Genomic DNA, 22,225 nt, shown 5'->3' with positions numbered 1-22,225 from the left:
CGTGCGCGCGCGGCCCCACGCCGCGGCGGATCCCGCCCGCTCCGCCGCGCACACTCGCAATCAGTGGGCGAGCCGGGAGCCGCGGAGGTCACCGCGGGGAGGCGGGGGGCCGGGCAGCATGGCAGCCTCCTTACGGCTCCGTGGAGCCGCCTCCGGCCTCCGGTTTTGGAGCCGCCGGCAGCGTCCGGCAGTGGCCAACCTTGCAGTGGGTAAGGACCTCGCGCCTTCTCCCCCAGTCCCTCCTCTGGCTGCCCGCTTCTCGCTCCCTGACGGCAGAAGAGGTGTTTTCACGGGAGGCGCTGCGGTTGGATCCGGGCTTAAAACCCCCAATTTTGGCAGGTCCCAAGGCCTGGCCTCTTCTGCGGCTACCTCTCGCACAGCTAGTGCTTCGTCCCCACTACCCCCACCCGGGATCCAGATGAATGGCGTTCAGCGTCTTTTTTTCGAGACTTAAGGGGTGGGAAGAGGTGGGGGTAAGGGAGGAGAATTTGGCTCCGGGGCGTGCTTTTTGGAGTTAGGAATCCGAGGACAATTGGAGGGCCCAACCCCAAGGGCGACCGGCCATCTACCCCTGCGACTCCTGGGCTTACAGCTCCCGTTGACCTTTCAACTCCCCCCCCCCCGCCCCCCCCAGGGTGCACCCTGGCAGGCGAACCTTTGGCATCGGGGCTTGATTTTTGTTTAACCACCTTAATCGCGTAGGATGGTCTTACACAAGTGGTTGTGTTTACAAACCAGGTGACAAGTCCAGTAAAGTTTTAAGTCACTTTTGATTAGCAAGGCGGGCCGCCCCTGCCGCCCTTTCTTTGCACTGCTGTCAAATTATTAACCAAGACACTTTTCAGCGTCCTCAAAATTGTGGCCTGAAGCTATTCTGTTCCTTCCCCCGCATACCATTTTAAGTTATGACAGCTAATCATCGGCTTAGGAAGAGGCAGGTTTTAGATCCTCAGAGATCTAATCTTTTGTCAGTTTTCTGGTGAAGAGCTGGAATGAATTAGGGCATCGCAGCAGGATTTAGAAAGTAGTTCTTGATTCTTCTTCATTCTTCCTCATTCCTGCATTTCTACTACACAGTTCTACTAATTGAAAAATTGGTTGATTTGTGGGGATACTGCCATTGTAATAGTGGCAGTAATAGTTCTTTCAATTCCTGCTTTCGGTAAGAGTTTGAGAGTTTTAATAATGCATTGTTGAGCAGTTTCATACCCAGGTTTTTTTTTTTTTTTTTTTAAGCCTTGGTATTAATTTTTTCTGATCACTTAAAACTGTAGCAGGCTGGGAACTTAGTTCTTAATAGCTCCCCTTCCTCCCGCTGGGTAAAACCTAAGAACAGTGAATTTCCTATCTGGCTTGAGACAGGCAGGCTCCATGTGATTCAAGAGAACAGATGTCTGATACAGAATCACCGTAACAAGATACAAACTCACAGAATCTGCTAAACTTGAGTGGAACCACTGTTTGAGCTAACATGTATGTATTGAGCTACAAAAAATATGCCTCCCACTTTGGAGATACTTAAAAAGTATATGTATTAGTCACTTCTCCACAGTACTAAATGTAGCACCAGTTTTCACATGAATGTGCTATTCTTTCAGTTTTGATTAGCCAGGGAAGACATATGTGCTGTTTAGTGGTTTTACAAGGTGTTCTAATGATATTTTAATGAACCTTTGATGTACCCTTTAGAGTTATGAAAGTTCTTTCAAAAGGGCCGGAGGCCTAAAACTGTCATACTTGCCTCTAAACTAGATGGGTCTACTTCACAATGCTGGCTAGGCATATAATCTTGTTCTTTAGGTTCTTTGACCCAAAGGTGTATGAATATAGATTTATGATAAATTTTAAATATTTCATTTTTTCGTGATGACTTAAAACTTCAACAATTGTTTTTACTCAGTGGAATTGTTTCAAATGTTTCTGTTAACTTTCCTAAATTTACTTTTATGTTAATTTTTTTTTGAAATTGAAGTCTTAAATTTTTTTTTTTAAAGTTTTACGTGCAAATTTAGAGTCTAGGGACATAAAGAAAAAGAACATGTTCAAATAGTAACATTATTTAGTGTTCTGAATTATGTGGGATATTTGTTTCCATATTATGTTTAGGATGGTTATATCATGGATGATACCATTGGAAAGATCCATACAATTTATTTACTAAAAAAAGAAAAAAAAAAAGACCTAAATGTTCCCGATTAATAGCATATCTTAATTTTAAAATGTTTAAAGCATCAAAAAGGAAAAATAAAAGAAATATTAAGCCGTACATATATTACTATTTTATCACCATTTATTAAAAAGTTTTGTTTTGGGGGGCACCTGGGTGGCTCAGTTAAGCGTCTGACTTGTGCTCAGGTCATGATCTCGCGGTTTGTTACTTCGAGCCCCATGTTGGGCTCTGTGCTGACGGCTCAGAGCCTGGAGCCTGCTTCGGATTCTGTGTCTCCCTCTCTTTGCCCCGCCCCTGCTCACGGTCTGTCTCTCTCTGTCTCTCAATAATAAATAAACGTTAAAAAAAATTTAAAAAAACCCTACCAGTTATAGGTCCTTTGTATTTATTGTGACTCATCAGCATGTACATGGAAAAATAATTTGTATCAGGTCATCTTAAAATGACCACCTAACTAACCAAAGGTGGAATGGGAAAATTAACCAGCATCGTGTGCAGAAATGGGAATAATTTTTTAAAATTACTGGCTCTTTTTTGTATGTATGAAATCTATTTTCGGTTTTCAATTTCAAAATATTCTCTATTTTCAAAGGAACACATACTATAAATGAAAAATGTGGCATTTTTCCCTTAAACCTCTAGGGTCGTACACGACACTCTGAAAAGCTCCGTGTTGTCCTTGGACCGAAAGTTGACCTTAGGCTGGTGAGATTATGTAGGGAGGATATGTATTTCTAAAATGTCTTGACTGAAATGATAAAGGTCTTTGTAGAGTAAGTCACCACCCTTAGTTTGGTAATGGTATTAAAGCAAATAATATAGTTCTGACATAATATCATGTGATAAAGTAGGATACAAAGTCGTGTATACCATATAATCTCACAATATAATGAGGAATTGCACTTAAAAGACTGGAAGGGCTGCGCAAAATGCTAATAGTGGTTATTTTTGTGTAGTCAGGTAAGCTCTTCCCCTTACCATGATACTTTTCATATTTTCCAGTTTTCTTCAATTTTTGCATTTTCAAATTTAGAGTAGCCTGGTTTTTGGTAGTACTGAATGTTACCAAGACATGGATAGCTTTGCCCCTGTCTCACTGGAGAAAAAGAACATAACCTATAAATTTGTATCTGTGGATTTAGAAACTAATGTTGCCAAATTTTGTAGCTGGTTTCTTTATCATTCAGCCAATGTCACCTGTGTATTGTGTTGACTGATTTTCTGCCAGCCCGATTATAGCTTTGGTCTAATTCTGCTGTTTCTACACATTGATGTGTGTGGCTTATTTAAAGGAAGATATATTATTTAAGTTTGAAAGCTTTTAGGGTAATAATTCTATTACACTTATTTGAATTTCTACCTTTTTGGGAGCATATTCTTTTTTTAACAAAAAAGTTTATTTCTTTTGAGAGAGAGAGAGAGAGCACACACACATACACACACACACACGTGAGCGGGCATGGATCAGAAAGTGAGGGAGAGAGAGAATCCCAAACAGGCTCTGTGCTGTCAGCGCAGAGCCCGATATAGGGCTTGATCCCTTGAACTGTGAGATCATGTCCTGAGTTGAAATTAAGAATCAGGTGCTTAACCAACTGAGCTGTCCAAGCACCCCGGAAGCATATATAAATATTGTCTGAGCACTCCTGATGCTTCATCTTAACTAAGAGCTTCTTCCTTTAGATAGAGAGCATCCCCTAAAATATTCTCTATCCCTTTTTCTAACACTCTGGCCCTCCTTACCTGCTAGGCAAAATGGGAATTTGGCCTAGGACTTGTACCCCAGTGCTGCTGCTTGACTACTGGATAGTGAAAGTAACAAATACTTATTGACTCTCATGTGCCAGTCACCATTTGACGCTTTACATGTATTATCTCAAGCAGTCCTTAAGTATCTTCAGGTAACCTGAACTAGTTACTCTTGTTGATAAAACTTAATGGTTAGAGAAGTTAAGTAACTTGTCAGTTCAAGGGCCATACATCTAAGAAGTGACCTTGCCTAGATAGGAACCTAGGTCTTCTAAATTCAGAGTTCTTAAATAGGATCAGTAAATACTCTCTTCTCTTTTGACATTAAATCATATAATTATACTCTCCTTTTCTGTCTTTGCTCCAAGCAAAGGTGAAATGAAGAGAACAACTGAGGCCATAGCTGGGCCTTGACTTGAACAACTTACATCAACACTCTACTTCAGCTCATCCAAAATATCATTGCTAGACATTGCTATACTGTCAATATTTCAAAAGTTGAACTAGTCTTCTGGTTAATATCCGCCCCCCCCCCATTCTGTTAACCAACATGCTGTATATCATCATCCTTACACTTGGTCCTGTGACCCCCTTTTCTTCCCCCAAATACATAGACACTTTTCTGCTCCCTTGTTTCGTTAAGTTCCTCTCTAGGTTTGTCTCTATCCAGCTGACACTTCAGACTTATTTATAATCAGGGATTTCAGCAATGCCTTTAACAGCATTCTGGGTATTATTTTTTCTCCACCTCCTGCTCTTATTCTGGCTAACTTCTGTTGTCTGTGACCTGTGTTCTTCTTGGCTGCCACTTAAGTAGTGTTACCGATAGTCACAGAAATTTGCTGATTAGATACAATCCTTTTGCTAATTTCTAGTTCATTCTCTCTTCCATATTCAGATTACTTACAGCATTTCCAAATATTTTATTCAGGGCTGTCAGTCTGTGGAACCAGTCAGATGTAGAGAGATGGCATCACAATGATTGGTTTAGTTATTTTTTTTTTTAAGCTTATTTATTTATTTTGAGAGAGAGAGAACCCAAAGCAGGCTCCACACTGCCAGTGCGAGCCTGATGCAGGGCTTGAACTCACACACCACAAGATCATGACCTGAGTTGAAGCTGGGATTCTTACCTGATTGAGCCACCTAGATATCCCATGATTGGCTTTGGTTATTTGGAACTTGACCCTGGGTCTGGGAGGAAGGGATGTTAGAGAGTCAACCTGCAATGTTTAATGGTTGCTGCAACACATTATCTTTGCTGGATCTACTTTATCACCATCTTTATGTTGTAATTACTTCAGAACTGACTTTTATCCCCATATGCCCATTTGATGAAACCTCTCTCTAGTCATTCACTAATATAACATTATTAAACACTCATTATATGCCAATTCATCTATTTTACTTTATTATAAAAGTAGCTACAAAAGTTATATGCACATGGTAAAAACTCAAAAGATTGTAAAAAATAGTCTTTTCTCTAACTCTGACCCATCATTCTACCTCTCTAGATGTAACTACTGTCTCTTACATACTCTTACAGAAATTTAGTAAAAGTTAATACATATGTATTCTTTTCTCTCCTTGTACATGGCATGTTATTATGTATAATGCTCTTTATCTTTTTTTGACTAAATGACCTATCCTGGAGAATTTTTCATTATACTTTTAGATAACACATTCTTTTGAACATCTGTATAATCTGTCATTGTATCGATTTTCTGTGGATTAGCAAGCGTCCTCTTAATGTATATTTGGTTTTTATGAATTAAGTGTCCTGTTAATGTGTTTTTAGTTTACAGTTTTTCTGCTGTTACAAATAATACTATGATAAAATACATTTTTGTGTTCAGAGTTTATATGTAGTATGAGTCAGCAAATTATGGCCTATAGCCGGGCCCCTGTTTTTGTGAATAAAATTGTATTGGAATACAAGCACAATCATTTGTTTATAGCTTGTCTCTGGCTGCTTTAAAACTAGAGTGGATGAGTTGAATAGCTGTGACATAGGCCTCTTGGCCCAGAAAGCTGAATTTTTACCTGATCCTTTAAGAAAAACTGTGCTGAGCCCTCAGTATAGCATAAATTCCTAGACATGGAATTACTGCGTCAGAGTACGTGCATTTTGTTTTTTTTCTTTTTAAAACATTTTTTTTAATGTTTATTTATTTTTGAGAGAGAGAGAGAGACAGAGCATGAGCAGGGGAGGGGCAGAGAGAGAGGGAGACACAGAATCCGAAGCAGACTCCAGGCTCTGAGCTGTCAGCACAGAGCCCGACAGAGTACATGCATTTTAAATTTCAATTTCATAATAAAATTCAGTTGTAGATCATTTTTTTCAAATTGCCATCCAGCAAGCTAACCTCATATGTAATTCTGCAGTGTGTGTGCATGTTTTCTTCAGTCCTTCCTTGCTAGTAGTCTTACCAGAGAAAGAAATTTGTTCATCTGATAAGTGAAAAACAGTATTACATTGCTTTGTTTTATACTGTTCCAGTTATGACAGAATTGAGTGTACTTTTAAAATTTTGTCATCTACATATTTTGTTGTTATTTTGTGATTTTTGTCTACTTTAAAAATGGATTATTCATATTTTCTTCTAGATTTTAAAGAGCTGCTTGCATATAAACTAAAGTAATGCTATTTCTATTTTGTGTTGCAAGTGTTTTTCCTAGTTATTTCTATTTTGTCATGTTTGTGGTATTTTTTCCATATAGATATGCTAAGTTTTTTTCCCCTTTGTTTTATTATGAAAAGTTTCAAGCAAAAGTATTCAAAGAATAATACCATGTATATCTATGTACTCTTTGGTTAGAGTCAACAATTGCTACCATTTTGCCATATTTGCTTTATTTTTTTCCAAATATATTCATATCCTGCCTGTATCATTTAAAAGTAAAATGCAGATATCATGATACTTCAACCTAAATAATGCAGGGTGAATCTCCGTAGAATAAGGACGGTCTTCTCCATAACGAAACTATCACTGAAGATAATTAGCATTTCCATGACATGCTTTTATATCCAGTTCGTATTTAAAATTCCATAATTTTCTTAAGAAGAGTACTTTTATAGCTTTTCTTTTCTTTTTTTTTCCAAATCATGATCCGTTCAAACTTCACCCATTGCATTTGGTTGATGTATCACTTTAATATCTTTTATTTGAGAATTGTCTTGTTTGTTCTGTAAACATGTTGATTTTTTAAAAACAGCTTTATTGCAGGGCACTTGGGTGGCTCAGTCAGTTAAGTGTCTGCCTCTTGATATTGGCACTGGTCATGATCTCATGGTCGTGGGATCAAGCTGTGGCAGGCTCTGTGCTGAGCATGGAGTGTGCTTTGGATTCTGTCCTCCCTCTCTTTCTGCCCCTCTCCTTCTCATGCTTTCTCTCTCAGTCTCAAAATAAATAAAAACAAACTTAAAAAAACAGCTTTATTGTAATATAGTTGACTTATAATAAACTGTACATATTTAAAGTACACAATTTGATGAGTTTTGACATATGTATTTACCTGTGAAATCATCACCTCAATCAAGATAGTGAACATAGTCGACACTCTTCCAAATTTCCTCCTGTCCCTTTACATACGCAAATACTTGTAGTTACGTATTTTCACTGGATATAGATTCCTACCTTGACAGTTGTTTCAGTACTTTAAAGATGATGCTGTACTGTGTTCTCACTTGCTTTGTTTCTGACAAGAAATCTGCCTTATCTTTGTTCCTCTGTATATAATATCTTTTCCTCCGGCTGCTTTTGAACATTTAGATTATGATGTATCTTGGTATAGTTGTGTTTAAGTTTCTTCTGTTGGGGTTCATTGAACCTGCTGAATTTTGTGGTGAAGATTTATAGTTTTCATAAAATTTGGACATTTAAAAATTAAAAAAAAATTTTTAAATATTTATTTTTGAGAGAGAGGAATAGAGTGCGAGTCGGGGAGGGGCAGACAGAGAGGGAGACACAGAATCTGAAGCAGGCTCCAGGCTCTGAGCTGTCAGCACAGAGCCCGTTGTGGAGCTTGAAATCCTGAACCGTGAGATCATGACCTGAGCTGAAGTTGGACGCTTAATTGACTGAGCCACCCAGGCGCCCCAATCATTTTCATCTTACACATGGTCATTTTCATCTTGCAAAATTCAATTTTGGGTCTTTTTGTATCTTCCTATCTCTACTTTTAGAATATATGAACTACAGTTCTTACAACTTTTAATATTCTTGTCCTCTAATTTTAATATCTTTGTCAGTTCAGGGTTGGTTTCTTTTTGACTTCTAAATGTTGACATTCATATATATATATATATATATATATATATATATATATATGTACACACACATACACGCACACATACATACATATACACACGTATATATACACATCCCAGGCAGGCTCCACACTGTGAGCTCAGAGCCCTGACATGGGGCTCGATCTCATGACCATGAGATCATGACCTGAGCTGAAACCAAGAGTCACACGCTTAACCAACTGAGCCATGCAGGCTCCCCTGTTCTTCAGTCTCTTTAATTCTACTCTCATTTGGCAGTTTTATCAACTGCCATGATTTCAGTTCTCACCTTAAAGCAGATTGTTACCAAATATGTCTCTTTCTCATTCTATCTCTGAGATGATTATAATTAGTTATAATATTTCTAAGTCTGTGGGACATCTTTCAGCTCATTGACAATTCACAAGTTACTTTAATTAAAATGGAGATGGTCCTTTTTCGATTTCTCCACTTAGGTTATTGATAGCATTATTTTCTTGCTGTCACCTTTGATCTTTTCCTTATTTTAGTCCATAATCCAATCTACTGCTGTGTCCTTTTACTTCTTTGAAACATCTTGAAATATTTCTCATTTCTGTCTTTTCTATGGCCACCATCTTTTATTAACTCTGACCTTATTTATGAACTCAATGTTTGCCCCCCCCCCCCCCTTATATGTTGAAATCCTAATCCCCCATGTGATGGTATTAGGATTTGGGACCTTTGGGAAGTAATTCGGTTCTAAGGGTGGAGACCTAACGAATGGGATTAGTATCCTTAGAGGCAATAGAGCTCATCCTCTCACTCTATGCTCTGTACCATTTGAGGATATAAGAAGATGGCCATATACAAGCCAGGAAGTGGGCTCTCTCCAGACACTGGATCTGTTGCCACATTGATCTTGGATGTTCTGGCTTCCAGAACTGTGAGAAGTAAATGTTAGTTGTTTAAGCCATTCAGTCTATGGTATATTTGTTATAGCAGCTCAAACGGACAAAGACAGACCTATAGTAGTATTACTATTATATTTATGGTAGTCTTTGTATTAGTCCCAATAGTTTATTTTTGCTATTGTTACCCTTGAGGAGACATATCTAGAAAAATGTTGCTAAGGCCGACAGTGTCAAAGAGATTGCTGCCTGTGGCACTGCTTCTTGCTTACAAAATATAGTCAGATTGTTTAGCATGCTTCCCAGCTTTCCACATGATGGTTGCATTGTTTGTTTCAATCTTAATTTTTGTTGTTTTGTTTCTTTGTGCATCCTCTAGGAAGAATGGAGGGCAGTGTCATACAGTGGTTAAAAGTGAAGAACTTAGAGTGAGACTTGACTGGATTTGAGTCTTGGCATTGCAGTTTAGTAAGGTCTTGGGCATTTTATTTAAATTCACTAAGTGTCACGGCTTTCAACTGAAAGGCATAATGATAAGATATGATGACAGTGCTATTTATAAAGTGCTTAGTATCTGGAAAGGAATCAAATTGCCAAGAATATTCATGTTTACTGTTACTAATTTTTTTTCTTGGCTTTCCTATTTCCTTGCATATACTCATGTTCCTTTTTTATATGGAGTTCCCTTCCTTCCTACTCTCCTTTCCATTTGAAATCCTAAAATACTCAGGTCAACTGCTGTCTTTAAGTGCCAACCAGATGAATTCTCCATTATGTCAGCACTGTTTTTTATACTTCATCCTTGACTTTCTTGTATTAGTGTTCATGTACGTAGTTTATTTCCTTTTGGATTTTAAGCTTGTTGAAAGCAAGGACTGTATGTCATTGTGTCTCCTGTGGCATCTGGCATGGTTCATCGGAGAGTTGCTTCATATTTGTTGAGTGTGTGAATGAATTGTGGTTCTGCCATACTTATTGTTTGACCTAGAGTGAGGTGCCTGTTAAATGGACTGTCTACAAATCACAGTCTTCCTAATTTCTAATGTTTTTAGTTAAATTACACCTTTCTAAGCTTAATACCATTGTCTGGCACAATAGTTATTAGCATTATTAGTTATCAGTGTTAGAGTTCTCATACAAAGTATACTTCTCATCTATTTAATATCAAAATAAAATTTCAATTAGGTGTCATTTCTCTGTCATTGAACCCCTGGTGAACCAGAAAGTCAGACACAGGACTCCTATTATACCCACAGTGTTAAACTTAGCACTGCTAAGGTGATGTTGCACAAGAATAATGCCCATATTTAATGGAAATGTTAGAGTCAATCATCAAGTGTAGGAATTAAATAAGCTTCTAACCCAAGAAGACCTCTATTTCTTTTTCTTTTCTTTTTGTTAAAGATTTTATTTTTAAGTAATCTCTACAATGTGGGGCTTGAACTCACAAGATCCAGATCCAGAGTCACACTCTCCACCAGCTGACCCAGCTAGGTGCCCTGGAAGACCTCTATTTCTTAAGCTTTAGGGCTTCAAATAGTTTGCTTTCAGTCAGGCTAATTGCATTTAGATTAAATTGAAGGAAGAGCAGGGATTCATCAGTTGAGAGGACCTGGAACTGAAAGGGTGACAGTGATTAGTTGGTACGCTACACAGTTTTATCATGGGAGTCTTTGGGAGACAGCAGAAATAAAGCTGGGAATGACCAGGGAAAGGGCGAGTGGAGTTATTTTTTCTCTCAGTAGTCTGGGAGCTTTTCGAGGGCAAGGACTGTATGTGTCTCGCTTCTGTCTATCTTTGAACTCTATCATAGTATTTCATGCAGTAAATATTTGTTGAGTGGAGTCCTAAATCTAGAAATGAAGAAAGAGTGTCTAAGGTTATTTTCATGGCAATGCAAAGTCCCTTTGCTCTCTCTTTCAAAAGGCATTACTTTGAATTGTGTGCCCCAGTATGGTTTCAAAAGGCCTTTTGTGAAAAAAAAATCAACTGAAACAAAACTTGCATGCAGCTCTTTAAAAACAATTTTTTTTTCCTATAAATGGAAATGCCACTCCTCTGAAAGTGCATGGAGTTGTTAACCCCAGCCACTGAAACTGTTACCCTTGCCATTTAAGGCCCATGGAAGCATCCCTGTCTTCTTTCCTGGAACCCAATTCATAAACTGGTGACTTAGTTGAAATACATTCTCCTGGGTTTAACATTTTACTAAGATTCTTAAAATACCATTGGAGGGGGTGGTTTCCATCAATGTGGGTGTAGGAAGGTAAAAAACTTTTCCATTCTTGGACCTTGTCCAAGATAGATGTTTTATTGAATATCTTCAGTGTTTCATACACATTTAAAGGAGATAATATAGATATGGGGAATCTAGAATACTTCATGTAATAGTTAAAGTACTTAACATTTTAGAAATGATAACCTTTTAAAATTTATTGTTAAAAATGATAAAGGGATGTTATAGAGGTAGAAAGCAGGAGAGAGTGCTTGAAACTATGTAGTTGTTTCCTGCAGAACTAAATAAGAAGTGTGTCCGTACATGGTTGATATCTTTATTTTTTAAAGTTTATTTATTTATTTTGAGAGAGAGAGGAAGCAGGGGAGGGGCAGAGAGAGAAGGAGAGAGAGAGAGAATCCCAAGCAAGCTCCACATTATCAGTGCAGAGCCCCTTGTGGGGCTCAAACTCTCAAACCATGAGATCACGACCTGAATGGAGATCAAGAGTCAGATACTTAACTGACTGAGCCGCCCAGGCGGCCCCCATGGTTGATGTCTTTAAATGTGATTAGATCATTAGTTTAAAACTAGCATTTAACAAAAAAAATTTTTTTAATAGAAAACATATAGGGGCGGTTGGCTCAGTCGGTTAAGCATCTGACTTCGGCTCAGGTCATGATCTCACAGTTCGTGAGTTCAAGCCCTGTGTCAGGCTCTGTGCTAACAGCTCAGAGCCTGGAGCCTGCTTTGGTTCTATGTCTCTCCCTCTGCCCATCTCCAGCTCTCACTCTGCCCCCCTCTCTCTCTTTCAAAAATAAATAAACCTTAAAAAAATAAAAAAACATTAAAACAAAATAAAAACAACAATTGACTTTCTGATATGGAATGAGTGTTTACAATAAAAAAATGTCACTGCCTCTGTTGAAAGTAATTTATTGAAATCAGTGTGTTCTAGGTCAATGGCATCTAAGACTCCAGTTGGATTCATTGGACTGGGCAACATGGGGAATCCAATGGCAAAAAATCTCATGAAACATGGCTATCCACTCATTATTTATGATGTGTTCCCTGATGCATGCAAAGAGTTTCAAGATGCAGGTGAACAGGTAAGGCCTTTTCTTTATATTTGTTCTAGATTTTAATGTTTAAAAATAGGGGTGCCTGGATAGCTTGGTTGGGGGTCCACCTTTGGCTCAGGTCATGGTCTCATGGTTCGTGGGTTTGAGCCCCACGTCAGGCTCTGTGCTGACAGCTCAGAGCCTGGAGCCTGCTTGGGATTCTGTGTCTCCCGCTCTCTCTGCCCCTCCCCCACTTGCACTCTGTCTCTCTCAAAAATAAATAAACATTAAAAAAATAAATAAAAATTAAAAATAAATGTATGTTTCAATAAGTGACAACTTAGGAGTATACCCAATGGAATTGTAAACCTATTTCACTGTTGATTTTATACGTATTATGTATTTGTTGTTATATGTATATATATATATGTATATGTATATGTATATGTATATGTATATTGTTGTTAACTTTGATCCAACATCGAAGTGTGCAACAAAGATTGAGGGGGATCTATTCTTGGGCAGGTGACTTGGAGTGGTTCCCAGGTTAGGTCAAAGGGGCTTGCTTTGGCTATGTGTTAGTTTTCTTTCAGTAGCATTATGGACTGTGCTGTGAAACCAGATAGTTTGGTGGAAATAGCTTCCTATGTTATTGAGGGCACAATTTGTCTTAGGACAAGAATAGGCTTAGGTGTTATCATCAATAGCCACATTATGGAAAAAGCCCAAATGTCCATCAACTGATGAATGGATAAAGAAGATGTGGTGTATATACATATACATACACAATGGAAATACTTGTCATTGATTTAAAAGAATGAGATCTTGTCATTTACAACAACGTGGATGGAACTGGATGGTATTAGGCAAAGCTAAATGAGTCAGAGAAAGATATCATATGATTTCACTTATATGTGGAATTTGAGAAACTTAACAATGACCATACAGGAAGGGAAGGAAAAATGAGAGAAAAACAGAGGGGGAGGCAAAACATGAGACACTCATAAATACAGAGAACAAACTGAGGGTTGATGGGGGTGGGGTTTGGGGGGGAGGGGGAAATGGGGGATGGGCATTGAGGAGGGCACTTGGGATGAACACTGGTGTTGTATGCAAGTGACGAATCATGGGAATCTACTCCTGAAGCCAGGATAATACTGTATGTTAGGTAACTTGAGACTAAACTTAAACAAAATAAATAACTTCGCAATAAAGAAAAAATAGGCTTAGGGATAGGAAACCTAGTTTGAATCCCAGCTTAGATACTTCCCTGCTGTCTTAGTGGGGGCAAGTTAGTTCACCTCCGCTGATTTCCTCATCTGTAAAATGGGAATGTGGACAACCTATGTCATTAGAGTATGAGGCTTAAAGGAGAGAATATATGTGAATGTACTTCATAAATATTTTATGGCAGGACTTTATGAATAAATATGTTATTGGCCATAAGCCAGGAGACAACCTAGAAACACTGTGTGCCCTAATGGATTACAGAGCTGAGTTAGGACAGACCTCTAGTGTTTTGTTTTTAGGCTATCGTTTCAAGAATATTTGGACTAGAATATATCCTGTTAGATGATAGCATCCACTGGTCAGGTCTTATTTGGATTTGTTAAAGTTTATCAATAACTCACGTGACGGGAGATCATGTATTAGTAACATGAATTTGGAGTTTTGTTTTTTGAGATATGAAGGAAATTCTTGTACAAGTTGTAGAGTGGTAACTAAGGGCTGAGTGTAATCCCAGAATTGGGAGAATACTAAAAATTTCCTGAGAGATACAGAAAACAGTGAGAGGAAAAATAAAATTAAACAGCTCACTTCTGGATGATAGACTTGATGGAAATGCTAAGAAATGTAATGCTTATGCACAGAGCAATTTTAGGTTTCCAGAGATTTCTACCTTAGGGCAGCACATGCAGGTCGAATACCTACTCTAGCCGTGCACATAGTGCTGTGGAGAATGAAACAGGTTGAGTTGGATGTGGCAGGGTATTAGGTGCGTCTCAGGTGGCAAGACTAAATAATATGACAAGGGAGTTTCTTTAAAATTGTGTTTGGACTTTAATAAAGTACTGAAGCAGTTTTTGATGAGGAACGAATAATTAACTGTTAAGAGTCCTTTCATTTCACACAGGAACTATAAAAATATTGTAGATAATCTTTGCTTACCTCCAAACAGAAATGGCATAGACTGAAATGAAAGTCACAGAGACAGGATCTCTCAGATCCCTAAATAGAAACGAGAAGGGTCTAGGACAGAGACTAGTCATTGGATTTTCCTTTCCCCCACCCTCTTCCTTGAGATATATAAGTGGGTGTGAGGAAGGAAAGAAGATGGATTCTGGGCAGCTACTCCTCCCAGATTAGTGAAGAGTGAAGACTTGCCTCAGCCTCTTGTCTGTAGCTCCCATCCCTGCCCCCGGCACACGGTGGGAAAAGTTCTGTGGATGGTTCACACTGAGGAAACAGCCCGAAAGAGAGAATGCTCTGTTCCCGCATCTTCTCTCCCTCACATCTCAGGTTCCCCTAAGACCTTGGCTCTGTGAGGTCCTCTGAGTGTTGATTGTAAGAGCAGTGGACGGTAGGAGAATGTGAAACTTCGGTGAATGAAAGGAGAAAGATAAAGGCTAAGAAAGCTTTGGGCCTGAGAGGAAAATACCATGCCATAATAAAATGAAGACATTTGTTGGTAAGTGATTTGTGCCGCCAGCCTAAACAACATTTTGAATGGTGGCAGTGTCCTTTGAACAAGTGTGATTTCCTAAGAGCACTACTTTGAAAGGTAATGTTAATATCAACGAATAAGTTCTGGTATATTGAAGTGTCAGTGTTATTATTTCATAGCTATATTTAAATTTGTAAAATGTTGGGCAAAAGAAAAAATGAGTTTCATTCTGCTGCTAAAAAAGCAAAGGCCAGATTTGGAACGGGATGGAAAAATGTAGGTGAAAATCTTGAAACTTCTTGCCGCCGTGCACAACAGTGTAACGGAAGGTTTAATGGTTCAACAGTTCAGAGCCTATTTGTGTTGATGCTTCCGTTTTGAGAACACGTGTCCCCTGCCTTTCTCCCAATATTGCTGTGTCAGGTGAAGCTGATAAAATGGCAGCCAAAGAAAACAAGTCCTCCCCACGCCCCCCCCCCCTCCGTCCCACCCCCCACAAAGATTGCACAGACTGGCTAATTGGTTTCTAATGTTGACTGTGCTTTCAGTGGGAAATTTGCAGGGAGAGAAAGTCCCAAAATAGAGATATCTGGATCAAAAAGCAACCAGCTGGTTCTAACGATCTTTGGACATTTCCTCGAAGAAGTGCTTTTTCTTTTTTAAAAAGCAAAAAGTGGGGATTTGGCATTTGATGTAACCTAGAGTTGGGCGAGTGGTCCGAGGCACAGTCGAATTTGGGCACAGGTGTAATCAGATTCCTTTCTGTCTGCCTCTTGTCTCTGCTTTGCTCAGCGGCTCACCCCTCTCCTCAAGGTGCAAGATGGACACCTGCTGTATCAGCTGAAGAAATGCTTTAGAATGTTCTGATCCTGCTTCAAGCCTTAGCTAGTGGTAGAAGGGTTATGAAGGAACCCTAGATGGGTTATGAAGGAAATAAAGACTTGACATGATAAAAATCTTTGACATGTTTGATGGTATTTAATCAATGTATTTGTGCCTTTAAATGTTAACCTATTCTAGGGGTGCCTGGCTGGCTCAGTCGGTAGAGCATGAGACTCTTGATCTTGGGGTCATGAGTTCAAGCCCCACGTTGGGCACAGAGTTCATTAAAATAAAAAAAGTTTGGGGCGCCTGGGTGGCTCAGTCGGTAGAGCGTCCGACTTTGGCTCAGGTCATGATCTCACGGTTCATGAGTTCGAGCCCCACGTCGGGCTCTGTGCTGTCAGTTCAGAGCCTGGAGCCTGCTTCGGATTCTGTGTCTCCCTCTCTCTCTGCCCCTTCCCCACTCACGCTCTGTCTCTCTCTGTCTCTCAAAAATGAATAAACATTAAAAAAAAATTATAAAATAAAAAAAGGTTGACCTATTTTGAAAGGGCATTTATAATTGGTTAAATATGTTATTTGTGGTCATTTCCATAAAAATGTGGGTATTCCTCTTTCAATATCCTTTTATCATATCCCTATTTCTGTTGGAAACTCAGGTTTAACCTACAATGATGCATCATTTCAGCTTTTAGAATCTTTTATGAGAATGTAACCCATGGTAGTTATCAAGCTTTTGTATGTTAGAAATCATGAATTGATAAATTGTGAATTCAGTGATATAAAAATATAAACCCTGGAGGGTTTAAGCTTTGCCTGGGCTTAAATCTCGGCTCTACTATATGCTGGCTGTGTGACTTTGGACAGATTATTTATTTAACCTCTCTCTGCTTAAATTTCCTCATATTATAAAATGGGGATAATAACACTACCTTTTTAGTCCTGGAGAACCTAACACATAGAAAGTGCTGTCTTTGCTGTCGTTATGGTGGTTGTTATATCTCTACCATTTTGGTGTCATCACTGAGTCCAGAGTGCTTTGGAAGAGAGCTAGAGACATATTTTTAAATGAAAGAATGATGGAAAAAATTCAAACCGAACTAGGAGATAAAGTGAGTTGACAGCATCCCAGGTTAAGGATATATTCTGGTCTGTTCCTTCCATCCCACTTTTATTTTGCAAAAGATACTGATTTCTCTTTTTAAGCAGTAGCATCAAGGGCATACGACTTGTGCTTCATTTTCATTTTTGTTGTCTAGGAATTTCCTTGGAGATGCTGCTGATCTATGCCAAAAGGCTTGGGACTTATATCATTTCTGTGTGCGTTTTCTGCTGGATGAACGAGGCTTAATTAGATGGTCTCTTCTTTTGTTTTCTCTTTAAAAACTTGGACACTTCATCTTGTTATTCCTGGGTTGTAAGGCCGAGCATGTTTGGTTAAGTAATTCTCTTGGGATGTAAGCTGGCATCCACTCGGTTCTTGTTAAATGAGAACTTTAAAAGCCTCTTGCTGAGTGGGCTCCATCATGGTTGACCAAATGTTTCAAGATGTAGGCACAAACTGTTTTTGTCAGTTTTTCAAGTGTAGTGTAATTTTGAAGTAACAGTATGCTTTTCTATTTGGAAAGATTAAAAAACGCGGAGTGAATGGTTGTCTGCTTCCGATGGTTATGTGAAAAGGAGGTGCTGTTCCTTTAGATTACTCTGGGCCTACATGCTTTCATCCTCCCTCCTTCCCCCAACCCAGCAAAGCAGATTTTGTCTTTAATTCATCCCTTCTTCTATGCATTACATACCATTACATGCCATTGATGGGTCCTGGCATACAGATGAATCTAAATCCAGAGAAATAGGTGACAAAAATTCTTTTTTAAAAAACATTTTTAAAAATTTAATTAATTGATTTATTTTTTAAATTTACACCCAAATTAGTTAGCATATAGTGCAACAATGATTTCAGGAGTAGATTCCTTAATGCCCCTTACCCATTTAACCCATCCCCTCTCCCACAACCCCTCCAGTAACCCTCTGTTTGTTCTCCATATTTAAGAGTCTCTTCTGTTTTGTCCCCCTCCGTGTTTTTATATTATTTTTGTTTTCCTTCCCTTATGTTCATCTGTTTTGTCTCTTAAAGTCCTCATGTGAGTGAAGTCATATGACATTTGTCTTTCTCTGACTAATTTCACTTAGCATAATACCTTCCGGTTCCATCCATGTAGTTGCAAATGGCAAATTTCATTCTTTTTGATTGCCAAGCAATACTCCATTGAATATATATATACCATGTTATCTTTATCCATTCATCCATCAGTGGATATTTGGGCTCTTTCCATACTTTGGCTATTGTCGAAAGTGCTGCTATAAGCACTGGGGTGCATGTGTCCCTTCGAAACAGCACCCCTGTATCCCTTGGATAAATACCTAGTAGTGTAATTGCTGGGTTGTAGGGTATTTCCATACTGTTTTCCAGAGTGGCTGCACCAGCTTGCATTCCCAGGCGACAAAAATTCTTAAAGACTAAAGATATTGTGATACACATGGGAACAACTCTCCTATACTTAAAATTGAGATAATGGAAAAATAGAGACATCCTAATTCATAATAATTTAAGAGTGAGGCAGTTGGAATTAGCAAGAGATCTGTCTACATGGTTATGGCAGGGCAGAGCCATGGCCCAGAGTCAGACAGGGAGGTGTAGAAGCATCTTGCTAATAATGCTGAACCTTTGTACTGACCACTGTAGATGCAGCCTATCCAACCTCTCCCACAGAGGCTATACCTTCCAAGAACCTAAGGTTACTAATTGTGAAAATTTCTTTGCCTAAGTTTCCTTTCTACTCTGGGATAGAAACCCTTAAAGAGAACCCAAATCACTATTCTTATAGATTCAGAAACTGAAGCCAGAGAGGTTAAGTTATCTGCACAAAGTCACACATTGGCTTAGTGGCTGAGCTGCAACTAAACCTGGGTCTCTTGGGGTGCCTGGGTGGCTCAGTCGGTTAAGCATCCAACATCGGCTCAGGTCATGGTCTCACGGGTGGTGGGTTCAAGCCCCTTGTCAGGCTCTGTGCTGACAGCTCAGGGCCTAGAGTCTGCCTTGGATTCTGTGTCTCCCTTTTTCTCTGCCCCTCTGTCGCCCTCTCTCTCTCTCTCTCAAATAAATAATAAACATTAAAAAAAATTTAAATTTGGGTCTCTAGCTTCCCAAATTAGTGTTCCTTTCAGTGATCCATGCTGTCTTTGCTTATCCATTCAATTAGTAAATGTAATTGAAGGGACTCTAATTAGTTTGGCTCCTAAAGACTTCTGTGGTTAGTGTCAGACTGGCAACAAGGTTTGTCGTCCCCCCTGCCCGCCCCCCAGCTTTTGAGTCATGGCCAAATTTTGTCAATTATTTCAGAGGCTTGAAGACATCACGTGGAAGTCAAGATGATTTGAATAGCTGGACACACATGTCTGTCTATCTGTCTGATAAACACGCTTTCTGTAGTGCAAATTAGAGACTGTTATAATGTACCAAATGTAGATAGTCATTAGATACGGAGCAGTTGTGGCCAGTGCAGTGGTGACATTCCAGCTATCAGTATCATTGTGTGTTTTTTCCGGACCTGTGAGCTTTGACACCACTTTCCTATATAATTGAGGGGTTAGCAGTACTCTGGCAACCCAGGCATCCCAAGAAGCAGATGCTAGGGATGCAGGGGGCTGATTGGGCACCCCATGCACTTGGCAGTTGCATGAATAGGCACTGCCAGTTCATGGGTATGAGAAGCTTGGAGGTGTGAAGTACATTTAGATCTGTGAACTAATTGTTGGTGTCCCTGAGGGCACCTCTCAAGGAGTTGTCTAGGTGAAATCGACTTTCCTTCAATGGAAGAGACTCACCGAATTCCTAAGGGAGAGTCTGAAATTGACTCTTAGACCTCAGGGCTTACCGCAGTCCCTGAAAGATCAAGAGAGTTGGAGCTGATCATGGAAGGAAAGGCCACTGAAAGGTATGCCATCGTCGTGCACTGTTTGTATTACTTCATTTAAGGAGGGATGAACAGAGGAGGCTGTCTGTGGAACCTGTCTTTTTGATGCAGTCCAGGAGTAGAGAAATAGGACTCCTATAGCTTTTCCTTTTTTTATACTCATCTTCCTGAGCTGTTTTTCTTGAGTACACTTGAACCGTTTGCCAGCAAAGAGTCTCCTTGTTTTGAATCTCAGCATTTGGGCGTAGGAAAGGTTTTTACGTAACTGGAGTATTTCTTCGTAATTGCGTGGAAAAAAATTTTTCTTTCAGAACTTTTAGGGCAAATCCTGATGAGGTATCAAAATGTACATGTTGAATGTGCTGCACTGTAGACTCTAAAATGCCATATTGCCTTTAGAATGAAACACTGGAAGAGAGAGAATATCTGTTTTTTTGTCTTGGGGTGTGAGATATTTTATGTTACCATTTGATATTAATATACAGAATGCTAGGATACTTGACCGCCTGCAATTTTAAAATAGGACTTAGGAAATTATGTTAAAACTGCATCTAGAATTTGATTTAGGAGCTAATAGTCTTCTAGGGAAAATTGGATTGTGGTCACTTCTAGCTCACAATATTGAAATCACACACTGCCTTCCCATTCTTTCCCTCTCATCAACTGCACATCAAAGACGAAAAGAAAGCATTAGGTATAATTCTGCCATACGCAAAACAGAGGCATTCCCATTTCCAGGATGCTTACGTTTCCTTCACGTTTCCTAGCAGAAAATATGTCCATTTTTAATACATGTGTACACCATTCTACAGAGAAATCTGCAGTTATCCCCCTGGTAGCCGTTTGTCTTTTTTTAAAGAGAGAAAAACCTTTAGAGGAGCTTTTGTCACAATTGGGGTGGTGGATTCTTCCTGTTAAAGGAGAGTTTGACTCAAGAAGTGAACTCCCAGTCTCTTCTGACCTCTTCGGTTGCCAGCTGGCTGGCGAGGCGTATCAGGGTGCACATGGGAGAGAGTGCAAGGGTTTGGGGGAACGTGGGTGAGGGCGTGTACATCTGTGCGTGCATGCACACGTACAGAGGATGGACGGTCACCTTCCTTTACGGTATGTTTGTAGTCATCATAAGGCAGAAATGAGGGCGGGAGTGAGAGAGCGGACCTTGATGCCCGTTTGTATGTCTTGTGTCTGTAGTTTCCACATGTGTCCTGGTAGCTTGGACGCTCAGCCTTTATGATGGTACTTACAGCTGGTACAGTTAAGTGCTCGTGTCCTTGTCCTGACCTTTTCTTTTCTGTACAGGCTTCATTTTTTTTCCCCCCATTGAAAATGGAGACTAGAGAATGGTGGTAAACGGGACTTGAAATTTTACTGGGGGATTTTGCTGCCTATGAAATCACCGGTGAAGCCTATACTTTAGCTACCATCCCCTTGCACTAGGATGTTTTTCTTAGTCAAAGCATCTACCAAAAAGTATGCTGTTTGAGAATCCAAGTTGGAGGAATCCATGAGAAGTACGTCTGTTCCCAGGACTGTTGGGTTTTGCCCTTTCCCCCTCAACTCACTTCACACTTTTTAAAATAAACAGTAGATTTGATTCCATAGAAACTGCATCTATATGTGTGTAAGGAATAGCTTCTCTATTTTAGGCAGTAAGCTTTTTTTTTTTTGTCATTTGGAAATAAATTAGTTTTATTCACTGTCACTGTTGTCAGCATGCATAAAAAGTGAATCCTACTTGGGCTCTTGAAACTGCCTCTGTTTTAAGTTAAATAATGTGCCTTTGTAATTTTTTTTAAAGGTAGTGTCTTGCCCAGCAGATGTAGCTGAAAAAGCTGACAGAATTATTACGATGTTGCCCACCAGTATCAATGCAATAGAAGCTTATTCGGGAGCAAATGGAATTCTCAAGTATGTATCTCTCAACTGTGGAAATTTTCTTGTTATCGTAGTTCATGAATTTCATATTTGTTAACACTTTAGGAAATTACAATGATGTCCGTTAAAACTTTCTATACTGTTTTCTTGTTTCTGAAAAGTGAATGGTGTGGTTTCTCTCTCATTGTAAAGGGTTTCTTTTTTCACTGAAAGCAAGAATGTGACTTTTGGGAATAATTTTTTTTTTTGCTTCTGTTTCTTTCCTTAACTCTTGGATTAAACATATGCTTTCATTGCTAACATGTTTAAGAGACTTTTAAAGCTTGCATTTTAAACTGTACAAATGTTACAAGCATAATTTTCTTATGGTTTATAGAAATTCAGGAAAAGGTTTCTATGAAAAATAAAACCAAACATTGGAAAGAACACTATTATTTAACATTTTATTATATTATAAAAAGTTATTGTATGTCCTCTGGGTTAGTACATCTGTAGTAAGAACTTTGAGAAGTTGGAATTAAAGGTTAGCAGTAG

General features: G+C 39.1%; 1 protein-coding gene and 1 non-coding gene across 3 annotated transcripts in view; both read left to right on the top strand.

Annotated features, from left to right (window-relative positions):
* The window catches only part of HIBADH (3-hydroxyisobutyrate dehydrogenase), a 109,642-nt gene continuing 87,417 nt past the window's right edge, over positions 1-22,225 (top strand). The window contains exons 1-3 of one of the 2 annotated variants that reach the window (XM_015535284.2): positions 1-209; positions 12,243-12,403; positions 21,615-21,724. In XM_015535284.2, the coding sequence (XP_015390770.2) occupies positions 119-209; positions 12,243-12,403; positions 21,615-21,724 (362 nt within the window). In that variant the 5' untranslated portion in view covers positions 1-118. Of the gene's footprint in view, positions 210-1,383; positions 1,474-12,242; positions 12,404-21,614; positions 21,725-22,225 lie in introns of those variants that run through there. The other variant, XM_042968788.1, reaches the window with a different exon arrangement.
* Positions 16,045-16,117, top strand: TRNAK-CUU. Its single transcript has one exon. It is a non-coding gene; the product is annotated as a tRNA-Lys (tRNA).

This window comes from Panthera tigris, chromosome A2 (assembly GCF_018350195.1).
Source record: "Panthera tigris isolate Pti1 chromosome A2, P.tigris_Pti1_mat1.1, whole genome shotgun sequence".
NCBI classification, from domain to species: Eukaryota; Metazoa; Chordata; class Mammalia; order Carnivora; family Felidae; genus Panthera; species Panthera tigris.
Note: the sequence above shows the minus strand (reverse complement) of the source record. Positions and strands in the feature narration are given on the sequence as shown.